General features: G+C 44.5%; 1 protein-coding gene across 1 annotated transcript; it reads right to left on the bottom strand.

The window, feature by feature from the left end:
- Positions 1 to 2,117: 2,117 nt before the first annotated feature.
- LOC134496788 (zinc finger protein 30-like) lies at positions 2,118 to 18,894 on the bottom strand. Its single transcript, XM_063302500.1, has 4 exons — positions 18,863 to 18,894; positions 17,350 to 18,343; positions 5,194 to 5,383; positions 2,118 to 3,582 (listed from the first exon to the last, which is right to left on the bottom strand). Exons 1-4 carry the CDS (start codon positions 18,892 to 18,894, stop codon positions 2,387 to 2,389), a joined length of 2,412 nt encoding a protein of 803 aa, XP_063158570.1. The 3' UTR covers positions 2,118 to 2,386.
- Between the last annotated feature and the right edge of the window lie 1,478 nt (positions 18,895 to 20,372).

Below are 20,372 nucleotides of genomic sequence, written 5' to 3'. Positions count from 1 at the left end.
GAACATGCCAGGATGTTCTGCAATCATTGATGTATCCCAAGAACATGAGCACTTTCAGGGCTTTTATTCTGCTACTATTCTTTCTGCCATAACCAAAGTGGGAATCCATGAAACCTACAGTTCATATTTGTGATTGTTCCTTCAGCTGGTTTTGTTTCAGAAATAAGAGTGACTTCATCACTGTATGACTCCCCTGCCCAAATACACAACTGTGACAATGAAGCAATCAAGTTCAGATCTTGTCTATTCCAGTGTTATCACACAATACTAGGATTAGATCATACCCTATTTCAAACATATTACCTGATGCAGTGTCATTCCATAACATACGGGAAGTCCAGTCTCACTGCTTGAAACGCTAGTTTCTGTGGAAATGACTAAGTTACAGGTACGTATGTTAGGTAGGCGTTTTCATTATTTAACTCAGCCTTTCTTAACCTTTTGACCCTGAAGGAACCCTTGAAATATTTTTGAGACCTTGGGGAAACCCAACACATTCAGGCTCAGCTATATGCCAGAAGTCACAAAATTATTCTTTTCATGTGTAGGCCTGTATATATGCATTGTGTTCTTAAACTAAAAATCAAGAAAGAAACTTACCTCTTTAATGTGAAGTTGCCCGAATTTGAAATAATCTTTTAAATAAATCGTGATCTCCCAGGGAATCCCTATGACCTCTTGCGGAACCCTAGGGCTCCATGGAACCCTGGTCAAGAAACCCTGACTTAATTGGAGAATAACATTTGGTTTCACTTTGTGTTCCTTCTAGCTCTTATGAATGACATTCTGAAGCTAATTCAAGGACATTTATTAAAAAAGACAAATTCCTCAATGATCTGATGACTAACTTAATGAGAAGCTCATATGTGACTTTTGGAGGCCCCTACCTTGCCTATTGCTCACTTCTGGAGATGAGTCCATGAGATGTCATGCGCTCACCACTAATGGTGGTTCCTCCTGCACATGACTGTTCAGTTTTTGTACTGAATGGAACACAGAGCTTGAAATGGATCTGGTATGAGTTGTCAATGGAAAAAGTCAGCAATCCTATAGTAGACTTCTGAACAGTTACACCTCTAGAAGGTTGGCCTACCATGGTAGACTTCACAAGGGTAAGAGGGCATTTAGACATTTTTACAATTATTCTAAAATCCCATCAGTAGTCAAAATGTCCCTTTTCAGACAGAATTTCAAAATCTGACAGTGAAAGGATTTTTTTTTTTAAATCTGTTCAGTCGTGTCCAATTCTCAGAGACTGCCTGGACAAGTCCCTGCAGTTTTCTTGGCAGCTTTTTCAGAAGTGGTTTGCCATTGCCTCCTCCTTAGGGCTGAGAGAAAGTGACTGGCCCAAGGTCACCCAGCTGGCTTTGCACCTAAGGCAGGACTAGAACTCTCGGTCTCCTGGTTTCTAGCCTGATGCCTGAACCACTATGCCAAACTGACTCTTGTGAAAGGAATTACCTTGAATAAAAACTGGTGGAAGCATCAGTATAGAGTTTTAAGTCAGACAGTTTGGGGTTTTCCTATAGTTATTATAAACATACCACCTGAATAATCTCAGCATTAATGACAAGAAGCTTCTTTGAAGGGTTCACGACTGTTTTCTAGATAATACTGTAATCAGCTCAATTAAAAAAAACCTCAAAGTACAATTTTACCTTTACTTCAGGTAACAGAAAAAACAAGGTCCTGAAAATAAATCCTACTGTGCTTTCCCTGGCTTTAAGAACAAAAAAATAAGATCCTTAGAAAATCCTTTTGCTTTTTCTCAGAGCACATGGAAAACTAACATCCTGTGTCATGAGCTGTACGGTGACAAAGCAAAGTTAAACAAAGTGATTAGCTTTGAGTTTCATATACCCCATAAAATAATCTTGATCCAGTAACAGAATAGAATCCTTATATTGTGTTAATGTAACAAGATGTCAGGTTGGTAGCGCTTGGCGCTATTGTAAATTCACTACAGTGGGAACCCTCTGAAGTGGCATGGGCCCTGTCACAGGGGCCTACTGCATAAACCAGTGTTTGTCAACCTTGGCCACTGGAAGATGTGAGGACTTCAACTCCCAGAATTCCCTAGCCAGCATGAAGTCTACACATCTTCTGGTGGCCAGGGTTGACAAACACTGGCATAAACCAATAAAAGAAAACTCTGTAATTTTGGGAAGTAGCTCCTCTAAATGAGGATAAAGGTAGCATCATGAAGTAGGCCAACCGTGACTGTCACTAAGGTAGAAATATGTCTCTGAGCCATCTCAGAAACTGGCTTAATCATTCAGCAAAAGATGCTATTCTAGGGATCAACCATATTTGGCAACAGTTCTGCCTCCAACTGCAACTAGCCCCGTGGGGCCTAAAGGCCAGACACCAGGCACTGGGGTACACCCTAGGAGAGCAGCATATTAACACTGGTACCCAAGCTGAGCACCGAAACCTGATCTTCCCCCGGGTGGACGTGCGCCAGGTGACGGGGAAACTGCTGCTTGTATCGGAAAGTTTTCCCACAGGCCGAGCAGGCGTATGGCTTCTCACCTGTGTGGATTCTCTGATGTTTGACCAGTTTGGAATTGACATAGAAGCCTCGGCCACACTGTGGACACTTGTAGGGCTTCTCCCCAGTGTGGATCCGCTGGTGCTCGATCAGAGACGAGCTCTGGGAGAAGCACTTCCCGCACTCCTCGCACCGGTAGGGCCGCTCCCCGGTATGGACGCGATGGTGCGACACCAGGTGGGTCTTCTTCTTGAAGCGCTTCCCGCAGAGGGGGCAGGGGAAGGGCTTCTCCCCCGAGTGGGTGCGCTCGTGCTTCAGCAGGTTGGAGCTGAGGGAGAAGCGCTTCCCGCAGAGGGCGCAGGCGTATGGCTTCTCGCCTGAGTGGGTGCGCAAGTGCTTGACCAGGTTGGAGGTGCGGCTGAAGGCCTTCCCGCACTCCCGGCAGGGGAAGGGGGTCTCTCCCGTGTGGGTGCGCTGGTGCTCCGTCAGGGCGGAGCTGCGGCTGAAGCCCCGCCCGCATTCGGGGCAGGCAAAGGGCTTCTCGCCTGTGTGGATCCTCTGGTGGCCCATCAGGGTGGAGCTTTGGGAGAAGCATTTTCCGCAGACATTGCACACAAAGGGCCTCTCCCCAGTATGGATCCTCTGGTGCTCAATGAGCACCGAGCTCTGCGAGAAGCTCTTTCCGCATTCAGTACAATGGAAGGGCTTGTTCACTGGTTTGTGGGGAGCGGAGGGTGGAAGAGGAGGTGGGGGTTCCAGGATACCCAAAAGGTTGATAAAACCCGGAGGATCCTGGGAAGCCTCCTTCGTCTGGCGTCTTCTCACCTGGCTCCTCCACCTCCGTTCCTCCACCTTGGCTTGGTTTTGGCAGTCCTCGGCTCTTGGGTTGCTATTTGGGACCTGCGGCTCTGCTAGCTTTTCCCCACCGCCATTATGAAGCCCCCTTTGTCTTCTGTCTCCCTCCTTGCTCCCTGGCACCGCTTCTCTCGGCCCCAGGCTCAGAGTCGCTTCCAGGTCCCGCATCTCTAGCCTTCCTTCTGGTGCTTCATTCTTGATGCCTTCTGTCTCATCCTGACTTCCAGCCTCAACAGCTGCAGAGAGAAAGTAGAAAAAGAATACAAGGGCATCACTTTCTCTTGGCTGGAGCCATTATTTGAGCGTCCAAAAGAAGTGTCTACTTTCAGTCCGTGACATGCCAGCTCCCTAGGCAGCCAGGGAGCTTTCCACTCAAAGCACGTGACCTTCCACTTGCAGCTTTCCATGGCCAAAATCCCCAATAATGCTGTAACATAGTTTTCCTAAATGTTGGGCATATTTGGTGGGGGACAACCTGAGGCCTGTCTTTTTAAGGAGCTAGAACAGCCTCCTCAAAGCTGGTGTCTTCCAGATACGATGGGCTGCACTTTCCATAACGCCAGCCAGCATGGCCAGTGGCTCAGATGACTGGGGATTATGGATGTTTTAGCTCCCATAATCTTTCTATCAGGCCAATCCATATATTGTTTTTAAACTGTACAAAGCACAAGGCTGCACAATGTCAGACAGAGGAATCTTGTTAACTAGGAATCCTTCATTGGGAACATGAATCCCAATAACAGAAAAGTAGAATTACAGAAGTTGCATCCCAATATGGCGGGTTTTTCTACAGTAATCGGCTGGCAGGCAGTCTGTGGCATTGTTTTGCCACACACCCATGGTTACCTTAATCATGGCTTAGCCTATCTAATTTTCTGGGTCTGCGCAACAGAGTGAACCATTGCATTGCATGCCAGGCTGATATGTGATTGACCAGTTTGTGGCTTGGTGCATCTTGTGACTTTCAAAATCTAACACAACTGTGGCTGAAGGCAGCTGCCACTTGTCCTTGAGATGTGGATGGTGTCAGCTGAAAGTGAAGCAGAGAACAGACCTGCAAGATGAGCATTCAGGCTGCAGAATTTAGTTCATAAGGCTTGAAAACATGTTTTCAGTTTAGCACTTAAGCAAGCAGACCCTAATAACCATTCCCAGTCCTGAACCTTTTTAGCACAGTGCACAAAGCAGGGATAAGTTTCAAAGGAGAAAACACAAAAGCCATTTGCGAGTTCCAAACAGCTGTGCATTTGCAAATCCTGGCACACTAGAGCCCTGGGCAAAAGAAAGAGAATGTACTTAAATGTTCTTTTACTTAGCTTCTCTCACCAGCCTTTTGCTCCTCTGCTGGTACAGATAGAAACAAAGAATTCTAATTCCACACAGAGAGAATAAACTAATGTGCTGCCTGTCATCTTTGTTTAAAACATTCCTATTTTAAAATGTCCCATCCACCTCCACTGCCTCATTTTCACAATTCCCCAAAATCCCTTCCTGTCAATTACAGAGCTTACTAATTCTCATAGATACACAGAGCTTCGTATTATTCTGATTTTCACTTTCCTGGCTTTTTCAAGACGGCACCAAGTTTTCAAGCTGCACAAAACCAGTCTGAAGAGTCCCGTACAACTACAAGATCTTGCAGTTCCGTAATTTGGATACTAAAATTGCACCAATTAGCTCTGTGTTTATGCCTTGAGTGACAGAACAGAGCTATTAAAACTGATCCGTTATTTTCAGAAACTATAATCTGCAGCCTCGTATAAAACAACGCACCAGCTTCTGGCTGTTTTCTATGCTCCCCGTCCTATGGCTTCAGGCTCCTTATTAGATTTGTTCTCTGTTCTTACCTTTGTCTCTGGATTCCTCCCTTTCCTCCGTCCCTTCTAAATGCTTCCCTTCCATCTCGGGAGCGTCCTTGTATCCTAGAAAATGGATTTCGCAAAATCTCCACACTTTTCTTTTCCCAAGGCAGAAACAAGAGCAGTCGCAAAACACTAGACAGTTACAACAATCTTGTGGGTTGCAAATCGGTAATGCCTACAGAATGATAGAGGCAACCCGGTGATGATGTCATATCCTCAGCAAAGTTCACATGATGCAGGGGGAACCAGAGAGGGGCGGGAGAGGAATCCTGGAAATGGTTGCTAGGAAACAAGAGGAAACACCCAAGACAAGGACAGGGGTGGGTGCCTGGGAATGAGGACTTTGATTCAGATACATTAGGAAGGATGAGAACAGCCTTTTTTTTTTTTTTACTTCCTGGCAGGCCAATTTGCTATTAATAGCCATGCAACGGGGAGAAATTCAACAGGATAATAATTTACATGGCACAACATTGTTGAGGAATCTGCCTACCTTGATGCCCTGCCTGTTTTGCAGCTGTCAAAAACGAAGTGTCAGAAACGAAATGCGTCCTTTTAGAAGGTGGGAACTCTTAAGAGTCTGCAGACTCTTAATGAAGTTTTGGAGACTTTTCCTCTGTGTCTTGCTTAAGTAGAGGTATCGACCTGAACCTCACCACCTGGTGGCAGAGAAGGAAGAAGGGCTTGGGGGGCCGGGGGGTTCCTCAGGGTATTTCTTCAACAGTTGCTATTCCATAGTTTTAGACAGCCCATTTCGTCTTGCAATATGTCAAGTGATTTAAAAATACGATTGACAATATGCTAATTCAAAGTATCAAACACCCTGTTAGCTTACGAATTCCAAAATAAAAACAAATAAAATTTCCATCTGGGATTGTCCCAGGGTGTAAATTGATCATGAGAATAATTTTATTTCCACTCCAGTGTCTTTCAAGTATCTCTTGATGGCTTGAATTCTATACAGAAATGAAAGTCAAAGTATACTTCAATACTTGAAGATGGGTGGACTTCAATTCATGCTGGCTTCTGGATTCTGGGAGCTGAAGTCCACCCATCTTCTAGTTGCTGAGGTTGAGAAGCACTGGTTTATATTAAAATAATATAAATAGCAACTATTGCTGATTCTGATTTTTCTGAATGTTTACCTAAAATGTCAACTTTGTTGTTTATTCATTCAGTTGCTTCCGACTCTTCGTGACTTCATGGACCAGCGCGCGCCAGAGCTTCCTGTCGGTCGTCAACACCCCCAACTCCCCGAGGGACGAGTCCGTCACCTCTAGAATATCATCCATCCACCTTGCCCTTGGTTGGCCTCTCTTCCTTTTGCCCTCCACTCTCCCCAGCATCAGCATCTTCTCCAGGGTGTCCTGTCTTCTCATTATGTGGCCAAAGTATTTCAGTTTTGCCTTTAACATCATTCCCTCAAGTGAGCAGTCTGGCTTTATTTCCTGGAGGATGGACCAGTTTGATCTTCTTGCAGTCCAAGGCACTCTCAGAATTTTCCTCCAACACCACAGTTCAAAAGCATCGATCTTCCTTCTCTCCGCCTTCCTTATGGTCCAGCTCTCGCAGCCATATGTTACTATGGGGAACACCATTGCTTTAACTATGCGGACCTTTGTTGTCAGTGAGATGTCTCTGCTCTTAACTATTTTATTGAGATTTGTCATTGCTCTTCTCCCAAGGATTAAGCGTCTTCTGATTTCCTGACTGCAGTCAGCATCTGCAGTAATCTTTGCACCTAGGAATACAAAGTCTTTCACTGCTTCTACATTTTCTCCCTCTATTTGCCAGTTATCAATCAAGCTGGTTGCCATAATCTTGGTTTTTTTGAGGTTTAGCTGCAAGCCAGCTTTTGCACTTTCTTCTTTCACCTTCATCATAAGGCTCCTCAGTTCCTCTTCGCTTTCAGCCATCAAAGTGGTATCATCTGCATATCTGAGATTGTTAATGTTTCTTCCAGCGATTTTAACTCCAGCCTTGGATTCCTCAAGCCCAGCATGTCGCATGATGTGTTCTGCGTACAAGTCGAATAGGTAGGGTGAGAGTGTACAGCCCTGCTGTACTCCTTTCCCAATCTGAAACCAGTCCGTTGTTCCGTGGTCTGTTCTTACTGTTGCTACTTGGTCGTTATACAGATTCTTCAGGAGGCATACAAGATAACTTGGTATCCCCATACCGCTAAGAACTTGCCACAATTTGTTATGGTCCACACAGTCAAAGGCTTTAGAATAGTCAATAAAACAGTAATAGATGTTTTTCTGAAATTCCCTGGCTTTTTCCATTATCCATCGGATATTGGCAATTTGGTCCCCAGTTCCTCTGCCTTTTCTAAACCCAGCTTGTACGTCTGGCAATTCTCGCTCCCTGAATTGCTGAAGTCTACCTTGCAGGATCTTGAGCATTACCTTACTGGCATGTGAAATGAGTGCCACTGTTCGATAGTTTGAACATTCTTTAGTGTTTCCCTTTTTTGGTATGGGGATATAAGTTGATTTTTTCCAGTCTGATGGCCATTCTTGTGTTTTCCAAATTTGCTGGCATATAGCATGCATTACCTTGACAGCATCATCTTGCAAGATTTTGAGCAGTTCAGCTGGGATGCCATCGTCTCCTGCTGCCTTGTTATTAGCAATGCTTCTTAAGGCCCATTCAACCTCACTCTTCAGGATGTCTGGCTCTAGCTCCCTGACCACACCGTCAAAGCTATCCCCGATATTGTTATCCTTCCTATACAGGTCTTCTGTATATTCTTGCCACCTCTTCTTGATCTCTTCTTCTTCTGTTAGGTCCTTGCCATCTTTGTTTTTGATCATACCCATTTTGGCCTGGAATTTACCTCCGATTTTTCTAATTTTCTGGAAGAGGTCTCTTGTCCTTCCTATTCTATTGTCTTCTTCCACTTCCGTGCATTGCTTGTTTAAAAATAATTCCTTATCTCTTCTGGCTAACCTCTGGAATTTTGCATTTAATTGGGCATATCTCCCCCTATCACTGTTGCCTTTTGCTTTCCTTCTTTCTTGGGCTACTTCTAATGTCTCAGCAGACAGCCATTTTGCCTTCTTGGTTTTCTCTTTCTTTGGGATGTATTTTGTTGCCGCCTCCTGAACAATGTTGCAAACTTCTGTCCAGAGTTCTTCCTGGACCCTATCTACTAAGTCCAGTCCCTTAAATCTATTCTTCACCTCCACTGCATATTCCTGAGGAATATTAGTGAGCTCATATCTAGCTGATCTGTGGGTCTTCCCTGATCTCTTTAGTCTGACCCTAAATTGTGCAATAAGAAGTTTGCGATCTGAACTACAGTCAGCTCCAGGTCTTGTTTTTACCGACTGTATAGATGTCCGCCACCTTTGGCTGCAAAGGATGTAGTCAGTCTGATTTTGGTGTTGTCCATCTGGTGAAGTCCATGTATAAAGGCGTCTCTTAGGTTGTTGGAAGAGTGTTTGTTATGCAGAGCGAGTTGTCTTGGCAAAATTCTATCAGCCTATGTCCTGCTTCGTTTTGTTCTCCCAGGCCATGCTTACCTGTAATTCCAGGTGTCACTTGACTGCCCACCTTAGCATTCCAGTCTCCCGTGATGAAAATAACATCTCTTTTAGGCGTGTTGTCCAGTAGGTGCTGCAGATCCTCATAGAACTGCTCTACTTCAGCTTCTTCAGCATCTGTGGTTGGGGCGTATATTTGGATCACTGTGATGTTAGATGGCTTGCCCTGAATTCGAATTGAGATCATTCTGTCGTTTTTTGGATTGTATCCAAGCACTGCTTTAGCCACTTTACTATTAATTAGGAAGGCTACTCCATTTCTTCTGTGGTCCTCTTGTCCACAGTAGTAGATCTGGTGGTCATTTGATGTGAAGTGGCCCATTCCAGTCCATTTCAGTTCACTGACGCCCCAAATGTCTATCTTTAATCTTGACATCTCACCAATAACCACATCCAATTTGCCCTGGCTCATAGATCTTACATTCCAGGTTCCAATGGTGTGTTGATCCTTAGAACATCGGATTCACTGTTTACCACCAGCACCGTCGGCTGCTAGCCGTCCTTTCGGCTTTGAGCTAGCTGCGTCATCACGTCTGGGGCTAGTTGAACTCATCCTCTGTTCCTCCCCAGTAGCATTTTGACCATCTTCCGACCTGGGGGTCTCATCTTCCGATGGTATACCGACATATCTCTGGTTGTACTGATCCATTTAGTTTTCACGGCAAGAATACTGGGATGGGTTGCCATTACCTTCCCCAGGGATCGCATTTAGTCTGACCTCTCTGTCATGACCTTCCCGTCTTGGGTGGCCCTTCACGGTTTAGCTCATGGCATCATTGAGGTGCTCAAGCTCCAGCACCATGACAAGGTAACGATCCTTTGCTGAAGAAAATGTCAACTAATAATGTCATATTATCACCCTTTTATAAAACCAGATTGCACAGTTGACAGTACAGTAATATCTTCTGTAATCTACCTTTGTTATTTATGAAATTCGTCTACCACCTTGAACAGAAGCAAGGCAGTTTATAGAACCATAAACACAATACAAAATTTATATAATAATTAAAATAGTAAATCTAAATCTAAATCTTCAGTTTAATACTAAGAGTAATACTTTCCAAGGCCTTCTAGAAGAATTACATTTTCACTTGCTTTCAGCAGGCCATGAGGGCAGGGGCCATCTTTGCTTCAGGGGCCACAGTTGTCCAAAGAAGGGGCCCATCCTACCAAAATAATTAGGAGCAATTGCTAAGGGTCCCCACCTACCAGAAGGCACAATGGGAGGGGGCCTGACAGTGGGCATTCTCTGTAGAATTACATTTTCACTTGCTTTCAGCAGGCCATGAGGGCAGGGGCCATCTTTGCTTCAGGGGCCACAGTTGTCCAAAGAAGGGGCCCATCCTACCAAAATAATTAGGAGCAATTGCTAAGGGTCCCCACCTACCAGAAGGCACAATGGGAGGGGGCCTGACAGTGGGCATTCTCTGTAGAATTACATTTTCACTTGCTTTCAGCAGGCCATGAGGGCAGGGGCCATCTTTGCTTCAGGGGCCACAGTTGTCCAAAGAAGGGGCCCATCCTACCAAAATAATTAGGAGCAATTGCTAAGGGTCCCCACCTACCAGAAGGCACAATGGGAGGGGGCCTGACAGTGGGCATTCTCTGTAGAATTATGTTTTCACTTGCTTCCAACAGGCCATGAGGGTAGGCACTGTGTTTGCTTCAGGGGCCAAAATTTTCCAAAGAAGGGGCCCTTCTACAAAGAATGCCCACTGTCAGGCCCCCTCCCATTGTGCCTTCTAGTAGGTGGGGATCCTTCAAAGTTGCTCCCTAATTATTTTGGTAGGATGGGCAGAAACCCAACGAATGTTTAAAAATCATAAATTTACAGTATCTCAAGGAAGTACACAATATATACAAGTCAATTCTTGAACATCTTTGTTTACTTTTAACTCTGTTTCAATGTCTGTAGCAAGTTGTTGATCAGAACTTTCAAGCTGTACAATTCTTTTTTTATGTGAATTAAGAATTAAAACTTTGAACTGTTTTTTTTTCCAATGCATAGAATCAAATCTCTTCTTTGACTCCAAGTAATTGTTTCACCCATTGCCTGCAGCTGTCTCCTGCAAAAATTCGTTCTAAAAGACTGCCAATCTTGAGCAGGCACTTACAGTATGAAGTAACAAGCATCTCCACTTAAATTTCTTTCTGTTATTAGCTTTGCTTGGGGTCAGGAGTAATTTCAGCCTTTTGCTGTTTTTCAGCAGCTTCAATTCTGAGAAGTTGTTACCCATCAGAGAGAGAAGATTGGGGCGATTGCGCTTTCTCTGTCTACTTGACTTTGTACCTTATAAATTTATCATCACAGAGCAACAGCTTAAAGAAAAGTAATAGTTTTCTGCTTAGCAATTAAGTAATAAAGCAGTCAAAAAATGAGAATATAACCTCTTAAGCTGGTGGAGAACTTGGGATCATAAGTGTCACCATACCAGGCTGTTAAGGTTTTTTTTATGTAAAATTAAAAATCATAGTTTTGGTACGTTGTAGATCACCTTGGGGAAATTAAAATGTTGAAGGATGGCATATACAATTTTAAATTAAAATAAAGAACATTGTCTACTGAGTTCAATGTAGCCAGATCCAAAGAATATCACTGAGCATGAAGATGGCTGTGTTCCCACGGGCTTCCTGAGCAGACTGACTTTGAAGGGTGGCATTGGAGATGCCATTTTGATGCGGAACAAGGGCAGACAGCCTTCCTTCCCCAAGATCTCATTTGTGGTTTTCCCACAAATGAAAATGATCTCTTTGTGAAAGCTGCCTGGTTGGTTTTTGGAAGGAGCCTCTTTCTTTGGTATGTGGAATTCATTTTTGTGCTGTTTTACCTGCTCCTCTTGAGAATCTTGCAAACTTACTTCCTCACTATTTTGACTGGGGGTGCTACATCTTCATTTGTTTGTTTAGGCATCAAACTAAGTTGTCTTGAAAGTCAATACTAATAGCAAGGCAGGGGATCATTTGTTTTTTTGCAGATCTAGATACCAAGGTCTCTTCCCTTTGAACATGTAGGGAATGCTTTTGCCTGTCAAGGGAACCCCCCTCAGATGCAGGTGGGAATGATGTGAGGTTGTCAGTGATGGTGGCTCAAATCCTTGTTGGCTGCTCTCGAGATTGCTTCTGCCTAACACTCCTAGTGTGGCTGTTGACAGCCTCAAAAGTAGGTCTCCCGCTGGAGGATTGTCCTGCCTGTAAGCACTTCTTTGCCACTTCCGGGTCTGAAAATTAAAGGCGAGTTAGACACCACTGAGTTTGGCCTTGAGCAACAGGATTTCAAAAATATGTACAACCCTGGTTTGGACATCACAATAATGCTACGGCAGAATATATTTTACCTATTGTGAATTTGTTTGAACTCACCCTGAGCAATAAACCTTGGCTTATTTTAGTTTTAAAGCACCATTTGAAACTATGTTTTAAGTATTTGGTTTTAACTATGCCTTGTTGTTACAGCTGACCTGGGAGTCCTGCCTTCTCTGTGTTTTGTATGTGTACTTCATCCAGGCCTCTGGCCAGTGTACCGTTCCCAGGAAAAAGAAGCTAAAACTGGAGGAAAAGTTAACCAGGAATTAGTTAAATGAGGCATGGCTACTTTATTTCTCTGCAAAGTGGATATCCTAGTTTAGCAGACCCTATTAAAACCAATCCTGGTTACATGTTATGTATGAACACACATGTAGCTTGTTGCAATGTGGTATGTTATCAGCTGCCTCCGTATCAGGAAAAACAGCCCATTGTGCCCATGGTACCATTACTGCAAGAAAAGTAACACATTACAGGTAGCCCTTGCTTAGTGACCACTCGTTCAGCAACTGTTCGAAGTTGTGACGGTGCTGAACAAGTGGTACTTATGACCAGTCCTCAAAGTTCTGGCCGTCCCAGCACCCCCACAGTACCGTGATCACAATATGGGTGCTTGGCAACTAGGTCATGCTTATGATGGTTGCAGTGACCCACGGTCACGTGATTGCCATTTGCAACCTTCCCTGCTGGCTTCCCACAAGCAAAGTCAATGGGGGAGCTGGCAGGGAAGGTCGTAAGTTGCTCTGGTAAGTCTCCTCTGCCCAGCAGCAGCCATCCAGCACTGCCACCCTTGCACCCACCTCACTGGCTGCCTGCACCCCCTGCCCCACTGGCAGCAGCCACCCCCAGGCCAAAATCACTTATGCAGCACTGCTGCGGCCACCCGCACACTGTCCCTCACCTGGCAGCAACCACTCACCTGCCCACTGTCCTGCTTGCGATCCGCCTGGGACTTGCAACTTCCTGGCAGCTTGCCCACTGACTTTGGCTGTTGGATGCTGGCGGGAAGTTGCAAGGAGGACCTTGCTTAACAACTCATGATCCTCGCTCAACGATGGCAACAGGATTGCCGGGACTGCCGTCACTAACCAATGTGATCACGTGATGTCTCAGTCTACGACTGCATCGCTTAGTGATGGAAATTCTGGTCCCAATTACCATCGTTAGGTGAAGGCTACCTGTACCCCAATCTTGGCAGCAGAAATATGGATAATTGACCCACCCCACCCAGTCAGGCAGAGAGGGCATGCTACAGACCCCATCAGTAAAGGAATTTCATCTAGCTGGGCCCAGGAGATGGGCCGTCTTGGCAGTGGTGCCCACCCTTTGGAACATCTTGCCCCCAGATTCGAGACAGGTTTCCTTGCTCCCAGCCTTCCAGAAGAAATTGAAGATCTGGTTCTGCCGCCTTGCTTGGGATGGGGGTGGTTGGCGCCATAGCACCCCTTATTAATTTTGATTTTATCTCACCTTGGATTTTATATTTATTATCTTATTTATGTTTTTAGACTGTAATTTATGTTTTTATTATTTTTATTGTAAACCGCCCAGAGTCCCCCATTGGGGGAGATGGGCGGTGATACAAAAAACAAACAAACAAATAAATAAATAGTCAGTAGTGGCAGTAAAGAGAACTCTGCCCTCTAGTGGCCATTTAGGTTTTTGTAGCCCATGATAGCCCTATACTTAACCCCAGTAGCACTGTGCAGGGTACAGTATTTTTTTATTGCCTTGACCAAAATCAGCCTTAAAACCAGTTCAGGCTAACTGTGATACTTAAAGAAATGTATTTACATATATACATGCATGCATGAAGCCAGAAAACAAAACTCTGTTGAACTAATGAAAACCAGGAAGATACCATTTCAAATGTCTAACTCTGCTCTGTTCCTTAAACTCATCTGTATCACAGTATAATCAAATATAAAGAGCAGTCCCATTTCTCTGGCTCTGTTCTGGAGTGTCCCCAATTTTAAATGCACAAATATTAGAAAAAACAAAAACAAACTGATGAAAAATAGTTATTTATGTAACAGAATGAACTAATTTTAGAATGATGTATCTTCATAGATGTAGCTTTTTTCTCCTTAAGGCAGCTGTCCCGTGAAATTAAGAGCAAAGGTAGAGTTTTGCCTCCCTTTACACCTGCATTTTTTAATTTACAAAAACGGCATCATCTTAAAATGAGTATTTTTGTGCCGCTTCGTATTGATATAACCTGAAACCATCTCAGTGCCAGATGTAATCGAATCTGCACATCTGAGTTATTTCCACACTCCCTCACACTTTTAATTAAATGCAGATTTGTGGTTTAAACACCAGCCACTTTCCTCTTTATTTTTTAATCTGTTCAATCGTGTCCAGTTCTCAGAGACTGCCTGGACAAGTCCCTGCAATTTTGTTGGCAAGGTTTTAAGATGTGGTTTGCCATTGCCTTGTTCCCAGGGCTGAGTGTGTATGACTGGCCCAAGGTCACACAGCTGGCTTTGTGCCTCAGGTGGGGCTAGAACTCACGGTCTCCCAGTTTCTAGCCTGATGCCTGAACCACTACCCCAAATTGGCTCCCCCTCTTTATTTACCACTTCCCTAATTAAGAGATCCGGAGATTCCCCCCCATCTCAAAATCTGTGTGTTATAAAGGTTTTGCTCTGCTATGGGTTATGGAATAAAATGTCAGTTTTCAGTCCCAATCAATTGAATTAGAGGTAAAAGAAATCAAGAAAATCGGCCATACCCTCAAAAGCAGGGGATTTACTATGGTATGAGAATACATGAGAACCTTTCTTTCCTGCCCACCCCCCATGCGACTGTTTCAGAACTGTTTTAGGAAAGCTGCATTTATTTCATGTTGTTCATGGGTCCAGGAAGCAGGCCTTCTCTGCAGTGGCACCCGCCCTCTGGAACATTCTGCCCCCGGAGGTAAGGCAGGCCCCTGCGCTCCCGGCCTTCCAGAAGAACTTGAAAACCTGGTTCTGCCGCCTCGCTTGGGGTGGGAGAGGTAATAGCTCGTCTTGGGGGTGTCTAGCCCCATAGATCTTTCCCACTGAATAAGAACTTTGCCCCTTGGGTTTGGTATTTAACTTATTTTTATTTATTGGTGTATTTATTGTAACTTATATGTTATGATTTTAATCTTGGTTTTATTGTAAACCGCCCAGAGTCCCCCTTTCTTGGGGGAGATGGGCAGTAATAGAAGTTTGAAGAATGAATAAATAAAATAAAAATGTTCAGAATCACATGCTCTTTCCACTGACGAAAATTTAAAGGAAAGCTTTGGAAAAGACATTCCAGAGTCAGTGTCACATTAATGCCACAATAAATCCGTGATGTTGCTCCTTTAATGCAAGAAATATGCATATCCTTCTTCCAAGGGCTCCTGTTTGGGGATATCGCATTTTCTCAACACTCCTTTGTTGCCACTGGAAAAATGTAACTGGGTGATTTTCATTCGAAGTGCGATGTGACATTCAATTTGGTGTCCCTTCCGAGAACGTCCCTGACATCACTGATAGTGAATGACAAAGCTCTACACCGTGTGCTAAAGCTACAAAGCGGGAGCTTGTACCTTATCTAGAGAATATAATCTCTGAAGTTCTAACTCAAGGCACTGCCTGTTTTCCCCTGGAAGGGATGGAGGGATGATGTGCTCCAGTGCCTTGCAGAACCAACCAATCAAGTGTTTCTCAACCTTGGCCACTGGAAGATGTGTGGACTTCAACTCCCAGAATTCCCTAGCCAGCCATTCTGGGAGTTGAATTCTGGGAGTCGAAGTCCGCACATCTGCAATTTGCCAAGGTTGAGAAACACTGAACTAATCAGCTACTTAGGTTTCAGAACAGACTACTCAAGAGGCAAAGTACGTAGAAACGCTTTATCAGTTCTGATTCTGCAGGAAGCCCAATCTAAGGCAGGAAGTGAAACTATCAGTACCTTTCTGCATAATTTGGAAGGAGTAATAAGGGAGTAAGAATTGTGTCATATGAGAAAGAATGCAGGAGAGGGTAAAATATAAAAGTACTGGAAAACTGGAAGCTGCTTCTTTATGACTCTTCCTTTTCTATTTTTCTTTGTACTTTCTTTTTCACTTACTACTTTACCTTACTTTCCTTACTTTTCTCTTTCAAAATTTGTATTGTTTTTCTTTTAATTTTTAAAAAAATAAAAATTACATATGTAAAAAAAGAGAAAGAAAATGCAGATTGACAGGTTAATCCATGAGCAGGGTTTTTCGGGAGAGGTTGAGAGCCACCGTGGATGGGGCCAGGATTGGTCAAGCTTTTTTTGTGCATCTGAAGGAGGAGCGGGGGAGGATTCTGTTTCAAAAACTGTAATTTTCAAGGTTACATTACTAGTTCGTATTTCACATCTCAAAAATGAAAGGAAACCATACCATTGATTTTCAGCCATTAGTTAAACGAGATTCCGTGGGGTACAAAAAGGGTCTGAAGGGCATGTGGATCCTGGGACGTAAGACTGGTTACTCGTGCCCTGTTAGGACTGAAAGTAAAAAGCCAAATCACTGCAGTCTTAAGGGGAAAAAACCCCAAGAAACTCAGATTGGATAGACTGCCTGCCAAGCTGAGGGAGAAGGGGTTTGATTCCAAAGATGACTTTACTGTAATTTTTGCCTTCACGGAACTAAAGTTAGCCAACTGCAGATACAAAAAACTTGGCGACAGTTGTAATGACAATTATAAAGTGGACTCCAGATTTAGTCAGAGACCACCTATTGAACTACAGGTAGTCCTCGACTTACGTCCATTCGTTTAGTGACTGTTTTAGAGTTATGATGGTGCTAAAAAAGTGACTTGTGACCAATCCTCACACTTATGACCATCACAGCATCCCCGCAGTCACGTGATCAAAGTTCAGGCACTTGGCAACCAGCATGTATTTACAACACTTGCAGCGTCCCAGGGTCACATGATCACCATTTGCAACCTTCCCAGCCAGCTTCCGATGAGCAAAATCGATGGGGAACCACATGACCCACTTAACGACCGCAATGGTTCGCTTAACAACTGCTGCAAAAAATGTAAAATTGGGTGTGGTCACATGATGACTTGCTTATTGACTGTACCCCTTAATGATGAATTTTCTAGTCCCTATTGTGGTCATAAGTTGAGGACTACCTGTAAAGTAAACTTTTAAGACTCTGAATCTGGATCCAGAGGCAGGAAGAGAAAGAAAGAGTCTCAAGCTGTAAAAATAAACACTGGGTACCCTCGTGCTATGCTTTTTAGAGACTGGTAGCAGAGAAGGAGTTTCTGCCCAAGAGGAGAGTGGAAACTGGTCCCAGCCCCTCCCCTTCTGGGTCCATCTGATGGGGCTTGTAATGGAAGGCGTTCCCACAGGCCAAGCAGGCGTATGGTTTTTCGCCTGTGTGGATCCTCTGGCGCTTGGTGAGGTTTGAATTCATACAGAAGCTCTTCCCGCAGTCTGCACATTTGTAGGGCTTCTCCCCAGTGTGGATCCGCTGGTGCTCGATCAGAGACGAGCTCTGGGAGAAGCACTTCCCGCACTCCTCGCACCGGTAGGGCCGCTCCCCGGTATGGACGCGATGGTGCGACACCAGGTGGGTCTTCTTCTTGAAGCGCTTCCCGCAGAGGGGGCAGGGGAAGGGCTTCTCCCCCGAGTGGGTGCGCTCGTGCTTCAGCAGGTTGGAGCTGAGGGAGAAGCGCTTCCCGCAGAGGGCGCAGGCGTATGGCTTCTCGCCTGAGTGGGTGGGCAAGTGCTTGACCAGTTTGGAGGTGCGGCTGAAGGCCTTCCCGCACTCCCGGCAGGGGAAGGGGGTCTCTCCCGTGTGGGTGCGCTGGTGCTCCGTCAGGGCGGAGCTGCGGCTGAAGCCCCGCCCGCATTCGGGGCAGGCAAAGGGCTTCTCGCCTGTGTGGATCCTCTGGTGGCCCATCAGGGTGGAGCTTTGGGAGAAGCATTTTCCGCAGACATTGCACACAAAGGGCCTCTCCCCAGTATGGATCCTCTGGTGCTCAATGAGCACCGAGCTCTGCGAGAAGCTCTTTCCGCATTCAGTACAATGGAAGGGCTTGTTCACTGGTTTGTGGGGAGCAGAGGGTGGAAGAGGAGGTGGGGGTTCCAGGATACCCAAAAGGTTGATAAAACCCGGAGGATCCTGGGAAGCCTCCTTCGTCTGGCGTCTTCTCACCTGGCTCCTCCACCTCCGTTCCTCCACCTTGGCTTGGTTTTGGCAGTCCTCGGCTCTTGGGTTGCTATTTGTGGCTGGGTTTACCTGCAACTCCTCGAGTCTTACAAGAATGTTGGCGGGTCTGGTGTGAAGCCCTGTGTGCAGTTGTTACACTGGCAAGATTTATTTTATCTCCCTCTTACCCTACTGTATTTTATCGTATTTTATCTTACCATAGTATATTTTATCTTACCATACTGTATTTTATGTTTTATGGTATCGTATTTTTATATCTTATAGTGGCTGATGCCCAACTTCGTACATGGTCGTTTGACTAATCAATAAAGTTACTCATATATGATTTTTATTATGTGTTCCAGTGGAATGATTTATAGAAATAGTGTGGTGTTTTGGTTTAATATAGAGCAAGAGATTGATAGTGGAAATTTCTGGATATCCTTGCCGTTTAAAGTTGGAAGCCACATCTTTTTGTAAAATCGAAAAAAAATTCTCTTTTGTGTTTTGCACTTTAGTTTTTTTCCTCTTTGTTGTTTTTTTGTAGTTTTTATTTTTTTCCTTAAATCTAATAAAATTTATGATTTAAAAAAACGGAAATGGGAAGCTTCCTCTGGTGGGTACAGTGGTGGATTGAGTGGCTCACTCAGGGAGCTCTGCAAGCTGAGCCACCGACATGGCATTTTTGCGGTTTGGGCAGGATCTCTGGAGCCCAAAGTATTCTCCAGAACTACGGAGAATCCAGGAAATCATCCCACCTGTCCTCCAGATGGCTGTTCCTCACCAGTGGATTGCAAAATAGCTCCAGTGATTGCCAGGTGAGTGGAGCGGCTGGGAGGTGGGGCTGCCATCTCTTTCAAGACTACATTGTGAAGCCATTTAGTGGCCTGCCAGAGCCACTGAAATGGAGCAGAGCTTAGCACAGCTGAGAAGCTATCCACAGAAGAATACTATTATCTTAAAATAGCTTTAATGAGCACATCAGAGAAACACTGGTTATTGATCTTACACACTTAGCCCTCCCAAGCAAAAAGAATCACATGCTTAGACAGAATAGGTTAAGAAGTAAAAAGAATATCTTACTGACTTTAATCTTGGTTCAGTTACATTCATGTTCGGTGGAAAAGATGAAATCTTTGTTCTTCTTTTGTCCCTAAACATAATTCACCCTTAGCCCTACAGCTGCTAAGAGCTGCATGGAAGAAAGGGGTAAAATCCTTCTTTTTTTAGGCCTGACCACATGGCCCAAGATGGAGAAGAGCAGCACACAGCCGTGTGCTTCTCTTGGTGGAAGGAGGAGGAAGAGAGAGAGGAAGTGGGAGTGGCAACAAACGGCTTCCTTGCACATAGAGAGTTTGTATCCTAGAGCAACCATACATGTGCTAATGAGGTATGCTGGATTTGTCAGGATCTCCAACACATTGAAGCCAAAGTACAGACATTAGAATGACCACCTCATTTATAAAACATTTTATTATTTACTTTTTTCTTTAAGAGAGGTTTTCTTCAGCACAGAGAAGCAGATACTCTTGGTGACTTTTATTATTTTGGGGGAATATTTGTTTTTGGATTAATTTTGGAATTTGCGATTTGTTTATTCAGCACAAGGACCTAAGCTGGGACTGTGAAATGTTTTTAAAGAAACAAAACAGATTTTTTAAGATTTGTTATTACTTTCTTCTTGACAGACCTGCTCTTGTGGACCCGTGCTTTGTTGTATTGCTGTTCCTGCGAGAAAGTGGCCTGTTGTTAAAAGTTCCCTTTGTGTGGATTGGCTAATACATATATACAACAGTAATTGGAGAACTTTCCCCTGCCTTACTGGAATTTGATTTGACTTTTACTTTCACATGGTCTTCTGCGTGTATTTTGCGTGTATTTTGCATCTCCATACTCACATTGGTTTGGTTCTGCGCAGAGACCAGACACCCAGGCTTCTGCAGAGCTACTGCCTGCCCGAAGCCTGATGGGTATTTTCTTGAGCTGCACAGCAGGTCCATTTAAACTGGGAAACTGAGCCAGATTCTGCCCGCTACACCATGTTAGTTACACCACTGTAGACAGCATTTGCGTCTGCTAACACCCATGGCCATATTCTTTACATACATGCGGGATGTGCACAGATACCCATTACACTTCTGAGAATAAGCAGTGTT

Source organism: Candoia aspera, chromosome 4 (genome assembly GCF_035149785.1).
Source record: "Candoia aspera isolate rCanAsp1 chromosome 4, rCanAsp1.hap2, whole genome shotgun sequence".
Classification (NCBI taxonomy): domain Eukaryota; kingdom Metazoa; phylum Chordata; class Lepidosauria; order Squamata; family Boidae; genus Candoia; species Candoia aspera.
Note: the sequence above shows the minus strand (reverse complement) of the source record. Positions and strands in the feature narration are given on the sequence as shown.

Excerpts from the sequence above, each read along its gene's own strand:
- LOC134496788 (XM_063302500.1), bottom strand. The coding sequence starts at position 18,894 with ATGTCGGTGGCTCAGCTTGCAGAGCTCCCTGA. Across the intron at positions 18,344-18,862 it reads CAGCTTGCAGAGCTCCCTGA|ACCCGCCAACATTCTTGTAA; the intron begins GTGAGCCACTCA and ends GCTTCACACCAG. Across the intron at positions 5,384-17,349 it reads AAGGGGAGGGGCTGGGACCA|GCATTACCGATTTGCAACCC; the intron begins GTTTCCACTCTC and ends ATCATTCTGTAG.